Here is a 12,026-nt window from a genome sequence, read left to right as displayed (position 1 = left end):
GCCCCAGTGTACACTTTTCACTTTCTTTTGAACTACCACCTACTAAATGTTGTTTTTTTCTGTTTATTTTACTATATTATGATTTCTCTGCTATTTGTAGGAAACATGTTTAACCTTGCTAGATGTTGTACTATTCTCAATATGAAAGTGCTTTAGGAAAGTTTTTATGTATAAAATGATTAAGTGAGAATGTACATGAAAGACGTTTTATGAAGGAAATAGGCAGCTGGCAACCAAAAACATGTCAGAAAAAAAAGAAATGTGCACACACAGGCTACAGCCAAAATGAACTAACCCTCATTCAGCAATATTTTTTCTTCAGTTTTGCATTTGTGTGAAGATATGCAAATGTTTTAATACAATTATAGTATGCCATGTTATGTTAAGACATTAAACTTTTGTATGTCGTTATATGCCCGTATGAAGTTTTTTTAATTTGTATTGAATTATTAGTATTTGTTGGTTCTTTGTGTTTGTGTTTTTTCTATCAAGATTCTTCTTCACATTTTTACACATTTATCTGTTATTTGCATTCTGTAACAGATGATCTTGATTTGCTTGTAATGTTTTGTTGTTTTGTGGTTGTTGTCTTCATATTCTTTCTATATGTTTAGTTCTGAATCATGATTGTTTTAGGGGTTCTGTGGCTAGATGTTCTGTACTGATATGGTTTATTTTTTGATAAGTTACCTTTTTGCTTACAAGTTCAACGTGATCACCTTACATCTGTTTTTTTTTAATCTAATGAATGCAGGTTTTATTAAAGACAATTACTTTCAATACTATAATTTGTTTTTGCTATTAGTAAGAGACCATGGCGGACTGTGTAGAGTTATGTCTCGCTGAATGTAGAGTTATCCAGTCTGAACATGTTCTATTTCTCATTACAAGTCTCCAACTTTTGCCAAATAGGATTATAGGACCAATTATTTTGATCATTAGAAGAGCTCCAAATGCCAACTGGGGTTTATACTTTGGAAATATAATAGCAATGCAATTTGGTATTTCACACTTAGGGAGAATTCTCTGATTGTGTCCCACTAAATCTTGTATTCTAGTTGTGGAATAAAATATGGAATGAAAAATGTTTTTAAAAGCTGCTTTGCTTTTAAGGAACCATTAAAGAGTCTTAAATCAGACTTTTTTGGAGACAGGTATTTTTTGAAAGGTTATCAACTGTAAACTCACTGTTCATGCCATGTAAAAGAATACGGTCAACGTAGCACAAAAGCTGCAGAAGCCAAACATAGTATGGCAGCCAGCGCATAACCTCATTCAAAAGTGAACAAGTAGAAATAGTTAAGTGAAATGATTGGAGCTTTGTTGCTCTGAATGAATACTTTACCGTATGCAAGTCTATAATAAAGGTTACATTTCTAAAGAATGCACGAGAAGGAATTCTGAGCAGATGTTAAAAGTTAAAGTATCTGTTTTCTAATAGTTACTTTTATAACGTCCAAGTTCATAAAAAAAGACAAAAACTTTGAGAGCATTCATTACATTTACATTATCACGTTTTACGGTTAGGAGGTTTTAAGAATAATACTACGTCACCCACATAAAGTTTCAGTTTTTATATGTTTCATATTGGGAGAGCTATATTCTTATTATCACAAAGAGCCACTGGCAGGGGGCTCACTAAATAACAGAAACAGGACAGGGGATAGGGAACATCCATGCCTTATGCCGCGATTTACCTTAAAGGATTCACTTTCTTCTTAATGTAACTCTACATTAGTGTGGTTACCCTGTACAAATTGCATAATTCATTTGTAAGCTGGGAAGGGAAACCAAATGTCCTTAGAATCAAAAAGAGGCTTTCCAAGCTCACACGGTCAACTGCTTTAGCAGCATAGTGAAGCATAGTTACAGCTACGTTTTTCTTATAAGTAAAAAGATCTACACCTTCAATTAAAAACTTGGTATTAGCGTACAATTGACGACCAGAAAGAAAACCACTACAATCTTATGGATTAATGAATCTGCTATTTTGTTGACTCTGTTTGCCAATAATTTAGCAAATATTTTTCTAATCTATATTCTGTAGATGTATAGGATGGCATGAATGAGGGACTTCTGTTTTTCGCCGACTTTAAAAAGCTTTCAATTGTTCCTTTGTCATTCGATAGCGATATTTTATCACTTTTTAAAATGAGATTTTCTAGTCTAATTAAAAATTAAGTAGAAAATCTCTTTAAAGGTTTTTAATCATCTTTACCACATCCATTTCCACTAGACATATTTTGAATCATCTTTAACATTTGTTGTTTAAATGGAGTAACTAATTGGGACCTGATTACTACCGTAGATGTTCTTTTAGTGATCTCAACATGGGCTTTGACCCTGAGATTAAGAGTCTAATGTTCTACAAACAGAGCTTGCTGGGTCCATTATACAAACTAAGGAGGGCGGTTTAGATCCTGGTAGACAGTTCGCCAAGGGGGTGGACGCCATGGCCTCCACTCCCCTAGTTATGGACTCTCAGTCCAATTTACAGATCTCTGCTGGCCTGGCAGAGATATCTATAATGTGAAGGGAGACGCCATAGCTACTCTCACAGCACTGAGGGATTGTCTAGTGGGAGCGATGTTTGACACACCTACTCTGCAAACCTTTTGGTTTAGAGAAAAGGATCTCCTAAAACTGAAGTTCGTTTTCTCAAAACAAATAAAAATACCCCACATGTGTGAGGTTTTCTCTCTGTCTGTCAGCGCCATTCTACATTTTCCATGGTTATGTCTGGCATAGTTTGCATGGTGGACATGGGAGAGAAAATCACAGTGACGGGTGACAGCCATTATACTATATGCCCTGGAGGCCCTGTTGTCAATGGACACCAGGGTCAGTGGTTACTGTTGGTGGAGCCGGCTGACGCGCCGATAACCATAACCAAGTGGCACCTCTAAACAGGGGTGGGAAACCATGGATCTGGCAAGGCAGGAACCCCATTGGTCTTCCTATTCCACTAACCCTAAGTCCAGCAATCTTTAAGATCTTCTAAGTCTTGGGATTACTGTAGCCACTTAGAGCCTGATTACGGGTTTAGCAGAAAGGGTTACACCCTCACAAACGTGACAGAATATCCCATCCACCAAACTCGTAATCAAGTCCTAAATCTTTTTACCCAATGGAACATCCATATTCAGTTTTTGATTCTATTACCTCATGTGAGTCAATGCTCAACCTTTTCAGGAATTTCTGCCAGCCTTCAGAAAGTGTTTTTGGCATTTAGGTTCCCCACTTGGCATTGCTGTTCTTTGTGAAGAAAGACAGCAGCTTAAGCCCCTTTGTCGTCCACGTTTCATTAGTTGAAATTATAAACATGATTATTTTCCTTCAGCATTCTTACAAATTGTTCCTTAGCGTACCTCAGAAAGCTTATATTTTAAAGAAACTAAAAGAAATAGAACCATTCAATCATAAACATTTGTCTCTAATATAAGGAAGAAAGACTGAGCTGACCTCAGTATGGGAATTGGAAGTATTTAGAAATGCATTTTATTGTGGTTCCAATCGGCCTGCTGTATACCTGTGAGTAACAATATTTAAGACCTTTTTATACAAATAGTTTGATCAAAAATCAAATACAAATTTGACTACTGAAAATGGAGTACTGGTTCAAAGGGAGCTTGAAATCTCTACTTTGTACACAAGTCGATTTCTTTTAATAATCAAGGAATTCATTTATAGGTCCAGGGGAGCCAAACACGTACTATATTTCCAGTATTACTTCCAACAGTGTAACCGTGTACCATTCAAACATATTGCATGTACATGTTTCCCATGTTAACAACTGAAAATCAGCCACAGATCCTGCTCCCTAGGAGCTATGTTAAAAACTCCAGTCTTGTATAGCATCTATTAGAAAGATCTGGGGGTTACCCACAGATATTGGACAAATACATGACAATATTTTAAGACATCCAGCTTACTTTCACCAATATTCTAGATCCAAATTACCGCTACCCAAAGGTGGTATTGAGAAGTGTAAAGATACACTACCTATAACAGCAAGATTTGAAAAGTGACAGAGAATTCACTACCAAAATCTATGGGCAGGAGCTGCACGATAACACTAATATTGCAGAAAATGCACATATATTAAAAAGTAGTACTGGTCTTAATCATGAGATACAATATAAAAGTTGAGAAGAATCAGTCAGCAGGTCAACATATTGTGAGATTTGGGATGGAGAATCATGAGTGGTTGAGAGAGGTTGGAGTATAATGAGTAATGATCCCAGTTCAACATTTGATTTACCTTTCTTCTCACCATTGACTAGAGGCATAGAAATGGTGACTTCCTAGGAGAGAAGCAACATAAGAATACATAAAACAAAAGTGAAGACAGTGAATTTACAATGTTACTATACAATATGAATAACAATATAAAAACGTGTCAATGCCATTTCTAGTTCTGGCTTTAGATTTGATGTATCTGTATTGTATTTTGCCTGAGCAGACATGTGTGGCCCTGGATTCCCTATATAAGTCCTCTATTGCTGGGAGGGACACTCTTGTTAGGCTCTGGATTATCAGTATCTGTACAGGAACGTTTCTGGGGAGGTCAGTATGACTGGGTCTTGGACTCCCCGTATCTGTAGCTAGCATGCATGTGAGAGCCAGGCAGGCATAGACCTGGGTTTCCTGTGCCTGTATGCAAGCACAACTGGCAGGTCACACTCATGTGGGTCTGGGTTCCTGTATCTGTATGATAAAATGCCTGTACGGGAAAGTCTGGTTGGGGTTGTATTTCCCATGTTTGTGCGACATAATTCCTGGGAGACAGTCTGACCGGACCCTGGATTCCTTTAATTTGTAGACATCTTATATAGAGGAAAGAAACACACTAACTGTCCCCAGTAATCCCAATACAATGTGGATAGCTCACTTAGGTGGTCAAGCTTACTGGCCCCAGGATTTCCTTAATCTAAGATAGCGTGTATACTAGAAAGGGCCGGTAGCTAGCTGTCATTTAGAACCTAAGCTTTCTTTCAATTCAGTGAGTTGGTTTATGGTCTTTATAGTCCTCCCTTTTTCGGCAATAAGAACTGTCTTAAAGCATGGGTGTGAACAAAACGCTTACCTGTGGTTTGGTAGACTGTGGCAGCACAGGTTCAGGAACAACCTTGTTAGAGGCCCTGCAGTGGAGAAGAGCGTGAGATTTCTGACCAATGCAGCACTAAGACGGTCTCACACATGAATGTTCACTCATACATTCTTGATCAAAACAACATATGCAATTAAGACCCACTCAGACTCCCTCAAAATTATGCAGCCTTGCCCACACATACCACATCCTCATAGCCATGCAGTTGCCTGTGCAACATGTCACTAGAATGATGTATAGTGACCCATTCACACACACTCTCATGCATGTATCCATAGGTGCTAGATTAGTGGTGCTAGATTATAGCGACCTGGGGTCCAAATCCTAGTAATTATCTGTGTATCTGAGGCAAATGTCTCTGCATTGAGAAAGAAGAGGAGAAATCTAGGTGCAGGACACATAGGGCCTGATTACAATGTCCGGTGGAAAGCCATCCGACAGCTAGTCGGAGGCTTTCCGCTTGACATCTATGGTATTATAATACTGGCGTCCGGAGGGGAACTGCTGGGGGATTCTGCTCTGCTTCCGACGAGCTCACAGAGCCCGTTGGGGCAGCAGGCGGAATGATAATCCCATAATGACGGCAGAGTCAGCCTCGGCTTTGCCATCAGGATTATGATGTCACTTTCAAACTGCCCTTTCATGGCAGTCCATCGCCATGAAAAGACAGGCGGAAAGTGACTTTGGGGGCCACTAGCAGGGTCCCCTTGCCCTCTGGCCCTCCGCTATAGGGTCTGGGGGGCACTTATGGAGCCTCCTGTCATAATTCTGCCACAGCAGTTTCCTGGTGCACCTTGTCCGGCACCTGTTTACTGTTTTCTATTGTTTTTACCAATGCTTGTTGTGACTTTGCCATTTGTCTGTGCCATTGCTTGTTGCAGACTATGATGTTATCAAGGCCTATTGTCCCTTCTCAGCTCCAGTAGTTTACCTGTGAGCTGGAATCTGGAAGCTTCTTCCTGAGCCCTTTAAATAGGGGCCACACCCTGTTCTCATTGCTGGTTATTGAGAACCCTGAGCTTGAGCAGCAGCTGTTCCTGTTCTCCGGTTGCTGAAAGAAGATTCTGGTTGCAGCAAGGAGACTTCTGTTTTCTTTTCCCAGGTTGTAGATCCTCTCTCAGCTACAACCAGGTAGGAGGGTTCCTTTCTTAACCAAATGCATCATGAAAGGAACTATGTGCTGTTTTTGTTATTTTGCATTTTGAAACAAAGTTGCATATCGCGCCGAAGCGCTCTTGGGAATTTACATGTTTGGTAATTTTGGCACTTTGTACATTGCGCTGACGCGCTCTTTGGTCATTTAGATGTTTGGTGATTTGGCACTTTGTACATCACGCTGAAGCGCTCTTAGGTCATTTACATGTTTCGTGATTTTGGAACTTAGTACAGCGAGCTGAAGCACTTTTTGGTCATTTACATGTTTGGTGATTTTGGCACTGTTGTACATCGAGCTGAAGCGCTCTTTGGGCATTTACATATTGATGACTCTGGCATTTTGGACACATCGTGCAGAAGTGCTCTGGGGGGGATATGCATACCTGCTGAAGCACTCTTTAAACATTTGCATATCTGGACTCAGTGCATCGCGCTGATGCGCTTCCTGGACATTTGCATATTTGAACTCTGATACATAGTGCTGAAGTGCTCCCTTGGACATTTGAATACTAATCTGTCTCATTAGCATATGTAATGTGTTGTGTATTGCAAAAAGGTTGTTGGAAGTACCACTGTGATATTTAACAGTGGTTAAAGCACATCATTACAGAAACATTGTGTCTAAAGTCAAGTGGCTCTTTATATGAATGTGTGCTTCATTCTGAAACATGGTTGTTTAGCCATTCCATTGTATCCTTGAGAATTATAGGAACAGAAATTGCCAGTGAAACCTGAGAAGACGTACATGACGACTGTTCTATGTATAACCTGCTTTTCCTTTACAGGAATGTTGTCATTGTTTAACCCATGTTAAATATAGTCAAAGAGTTTTCTAAGCACGAAAGGAAAGCTAATCAAGGACAACATCTCGTTCCAGGTCTCCCTCCCTGCAGCACCCTCCCTAATTCCGCCCCCCCACGTCTAGCCACTTTGATACTCAGTGCAGTTAAGCTTGAGTCAAGACTGCTGGAAGGTGGGCTTCTTGAGGGTACTGCTCCTGAGGAACCCAATGGAATTTTACCAGTTCTGACACCTCCTTAAACATCCCTGCATCGTTTGGCAGGGACTGCATGGTGCCTGCCACACAGTGCAAGGATGTTTAAAAACATTAAATTTTTTATTTTAGCTTGTGCTGCGGACCTTTTCCGCCCGCCTCACAAGATTTAATTGTAAAATGGATGTTTCCAAATACACCGGGTGGACCTGCCGACCTATGGTTGGACCGTTCCCTGCCGCTTTGATGTCGGTCTGGTGCTCGTCCACTGTCATCAAAATTAGGCGCATAGTGCAGAGGGAATAGAGCAATCAAGAATGGGCCCACTACACAGCTGTTGGGTAGTAAAATACTGTAAAAATCAGGGTTCAGAGAGGCCCTCAGGCCATACAGCCCTTGTGTCACTGCACCATGGATTGCCATGCCCCTTAGCTTAATACGAGTAAAGAACGCCCTTTTACTTGGGCTGCAACTCTCTTGAAAGATCTTGGAAAGATATTAGGAGCATTAGCAAATCTGTAAGTTAAAGTGGAAACACATTTGCGTGGCAGCAACTGAATATAAATTGCCACTTAGAGCAATAACGTGATGACTTTGAATCAACCCTCTCAAAACCTTTAAAAAAAACTTTGCTTGTTAATAACACACCCTTTTCAATATATTGGTCAAGCTTGCCTCACAGGGTGGACTGAAAAACAAAACCAGTACTTGCAAAAATATTCAGAGCAGCCCTGCCAGACTACAAGAGGTCATGACTAGAATGAGGCCACGAGAGAATGCTGGGTCATGGCAGCCCATCCTGCTCTGGAACCAACCCCGTACCCTGACGTCTAGGACATGGCAGTTCAGCCATTACCTCCTCTTTGTTTTGAAATGCTGTCACTTTGTGTCAGTTAAAAGAAGGCCCAGGTGAAATTTACATTAGTTGACATAATCTCCTGTAATGTCCACCCTTTCTTGTTATGCTTGTTTCACAAAATGCCTAAAATTTCGCCATTATGCATAATAAGTCCACTGTTCAGCAAAAATTCCTAACACATGAACAATGTGAAGAAACAGAAACGCAAGTGGCTGCTGTTCGTGTTATGTCTTATTTAGCTCTATTTTTTATCTAAAAACAGGGATGCATTTTAGGCTAAAATATAACGCAAAATGCCAGATTACAGCTCTCACATAATTTTGCATTGTTTTCTGTCGGAGCTAGACATCGCTGCAGGGTCACCCCCAAACATTTTACCTTTTTTCTTCTCCACTTTTTGATGAATTTGTTTTTATTGGCCTTAGGACTCTGTGTAGGTTCCCACTGCTAACCAGTGCTAAAATGCCTGTGCTCACTCCCCTAAACATGGTTTGACTGGTTTACACCTGATTGGCATACTCAATTTACTTATAAGTCCTTTATAAAGTGGAATACCATATACCAAGGGACTGTAAATTAAATTCTACCAATAGACCTGCAAAAACAACAAAGTAATCGATGGAGTGCTTTAATTAATCTCAGCCACTGGCAATCGCTTGGGCCGCATCCGAATCTATAGTTTTTTGCACACCATGTCACCTCAGTTTGATCCCACTCATATGCAGTCAGTCTTGACCCTACCCTTCATGGGAACAGTCCATCCTGGAATGCCAGGCGAGGTCCTCCCTGAACCAGAAAACAAACAAGCTAGGTGTTGATTATGATTGCGGAGAATCCGCATCCTCCGGGCCGGTGGAAGCCACCGCCGGCCCGGAGGATGCGGATTCACCGCCGCGGTCACAGAAAACACCCACCGCCAGATTATGATGGCGGTGGGAACAGCGACGGACGGCAGGTCCGTCCGCCGCTGATCCGCGGGGTGTTGAGCGCTATTTGGTGGCGGTGTCTGCAAGACACTGTCAGCCAAATTAGGATGTGTGTTTAAACATGCTTTTCCGCGGCGGCTTTTCCGCCATGGAAAAGCATGTGGAACTTTGCTTCTGGGGGCCCCTTGCGGGCCCCCAGGGTGAAGGGGGTGTGGGGTGCACATCGGGGGTACCATACTTGCATTTACATGCACAAAGCAGCAGGCACCGCGCGGTGCCTGCTGCTTTGTGCATGTAAATGTAAAGCATGCATTTTTAACCTTGAGGTTAAAGATACGGGATGTGACCACCAGGGTGGCGGTCACATCCTAATTGCAACGGAGGGACTGCCGCTGCCCCTGCGGACGGTCCCTCCACCTCGGGGGTGGCGGACGGACGCAGGTCCGTCCGCCATCCTAATAGGCCTCCTAGTTAGGGCTCTTCAGCCAGGTATAGCTTGATCCCAGTGGTACAGTGAGCCCACGACCCACATATGGGCATGCCTGGGGCAGTTAGGGCGTCAAATGAAAAAACAACAAGGTGATCGATGGAATGCTTGGATTAACCAGAAGGCCTACAGCAGTTATTGTGCCACCCGCACCCTTTAAACATGACCCAGGCCTGCCCCTGCTGCCTGAATGCAGTTTGAAACTGCCATAATGACCTGACATTAAAACCCCCTTGTCAAGCTTTAAACTCCCCTTTTATTACATATAGGTCTCCCCTAATGTAGGTCCTAGGCAGCCCATAGGGCAGGGTGCTGTGTAATTGAAAATTTGGACATGTACTTTTAAGTTTTACACGTCCTAGAAGTGAACAACTCCTACATTCGTTTTTCACTACTGCTGGGCCTACCCCTCCCATAGGATAGCATTGGGGATTCCTTATTACATTTAATACGCTGTAATTCGTAATTGGGAGCATGTAGCTATATCATGTTTGGTATCTAAGAGCTTTTTAATGGCAAAGTTGGAATTTTCATTACAATTATGAAAATGTCACTTTTAGAAAGTTGGCATGTTCTTGCCCTTTGTGTCTGCTACCTGTCCTGGGTCACATTACTAGGTATAGTTGACAGTTAGACTTTGTGAATTCCTCCAAGACAGTCAGAAATAGAGGGATTAGATGTGCCTCAATGGGTCATCTGCTGGTAGGATGGAGCTGAGGACAGCCTCACTTGCAAATGAACAGCCTGTGCTCTGCCTTCACACAAAGGGTCTAACAACCCCAGATTGTCACTGCAGCCATCTTGGAGCCAGGGCAGGGGAGTATGGAAATTCTGTGCACTTCAGAGAACCTTTCCAGAAGGTTCTCCCACATTCCAGAAGACGGGTACCAGGGTATAAAAATAGGACCTTCAGAACGATTCTTCAGTTCGCTACTGGACCTCCGGAAGGACTCTCAGAGGACTGTTAGGGCATCTTGCGGAAGCTACGTAAAATCTTTAAATGGCTACCAATTGAAATCAGGAAGCCATTGGTTCAGGGCTTAATTGTAAGCCGCATGGATTATGGAAATGCTTTACTGGCCTCTATAAAAGAAAATTTCTTCTCCGAGCTGCAGATCCTGCAGAATACTGCGGCCAGACTGATTCTAAATCTACCTCCAAGGTCCCCCTCATGCCCCAGTCTAAGGTTCCTCCACTGGCTTCCAGTCAGCAAAATAGGTCATTTTAAAATCCTGTGCCTAACACATAGAAGTATCTATGGTACTGGTCCTGGCTACTTAGTAAAAAAAACTCAAAAGATATCAGCCTGTAAGAACTTTGAGGTCCAGTTCAAAGTTTCTTCTTACCCCACTACGAGTCCGCACCGTACGAAACAGGGGTAAATCTTTTTCTTTTCTTGCCCCTCATCTCTGGAACAAGCTGCCGTTCCATCTTTCATCTATTTCAGATAACCAGTGCTTCTGCAAAGAATTGAAAACATGGCTGTTCTAAACGGAACTAGATATGACACCAGTCTGTGGAATCTCCGTAAGCGCCATGAGACCTACTGGTGATATGTGCGCTATATAAGATTCTTTGACTTGACTTGACTTGAGAGGACTGACAGCTGCTGTGACCTGCTGCTGTACCATGAACAACTTCCTTGTTGTCCAGAGCCTAACTTGAATGCTCAGAGGCCAGCCCTGATGTTGAGTCCTGCATCTTCACTTGAACCCATTACTATTACAGTGACCCCAAGTTATAGTTTGACTGCCTCCTGTTTAGAGCCACAAAAGGCTTCCACCATCTTTAACCCGCACCTGGACCCAGCCTGAGCAATTCCTGAACCTCCAAGTGGTGTCCCACCAGTCCTGGACCCTTGGTTGTGGTGCTAAAGATGGCCAAATCCAAAACTGTGGACTTAAAACAATATTAGCCAAAAACTGCTCTGAGAAACAGAGGAGAGCGGGACCAACCTGCTCGCCTATCTGCCTGAGGTGCATCAGCGATGTATGTATTGCGACTTATATAGCGCACGTATCACCCGAAGGCATCAAGGCACTTGCCTTGGCAACCCGTCCTGGCTTTTCCCGGTGAGATAACCCCGACTGGGTATCCCCAGGGTGAAAGCCAGGCATCCCGCAGCAGGTGGGCCGCCGTAGTGGAGATTAAGCAACTATTGCCCAGAGTTGCAGCGTGGGACCCCATGATTAGAATAGGCACCGAGGCGAGAATTATCGAGTCCGTGGACATTTTGGGCTCAGGACCCTGCCGCGTCGGGAATTGAACCCTGGTCCCGGGCCAGACATCTGCATCAGAGTCTGCCGCTCTAATCAGTGAGCCACACTCCTCCATCAGATTGACTTTGTGACTTGTCCTGCTACCACCTTCGCTGCAGCAGCAAATCCTTTTATTTTTATTTATTTATTTGAGTTTTATATAGCGCTTGCTAGACCAGAGGGTATTAGAGCTCTTTATAGGTTATGTGAATACATAAAAACATTTATGAGAGGTAG

The 12,026-nt window shown here is 42.5% G+C and overlaps 1 protein-coding gene across 6 annotated transcripts in view; it reads right to left on the bottom strand.

Moving 5' to 3' along the window:
• SYTL1 (synaptotagmin like 1) overlaps positions 1-12,026 on the bottom strand; it is a 452,201-nt gene that overhangs the window by 112,799 nt on the left and 327,376 nt on the right. For all 6 annotated transcript variants that reach the window (XM_078681778.1, XM_078681781.1, XM_078681779.1 and 3 more), the window contains 2 exons: positions 5,087-5,141; positions 4,262-4,304 (listed from right to left, as the gene is read on the bottom strand). In XM_078681778.1, the coding sequence (XP_078537904.1) occupies positions 4,262-4,304; positions 5,087-5,141 (98 nt within the window). The remainder of the gene's footprint in view (positions 1-4,261; positions 4,305-5,086; positions 5,142-12,026) is intronic.

This window comes from Lissotriton helveticus, chromosome 3_1, assembly GCF_964261635.1.
Source record: "Lissotriton helveticus chromosome 3_1, aLisHel1.1, whole genome shotgun sequence".
Classification (NCBI taxonomy): Eukaryota; Metazoa; Chordata; class Amphibia; order Caudata; family Salamandridae; genus Lissotriton; species Lissotriton helveticus.
The sequence above is the reverse complement of the archived record's forward strand: the minus strand, read 5'-3'. Positions and strand labels throughout refer to the sequence as shown.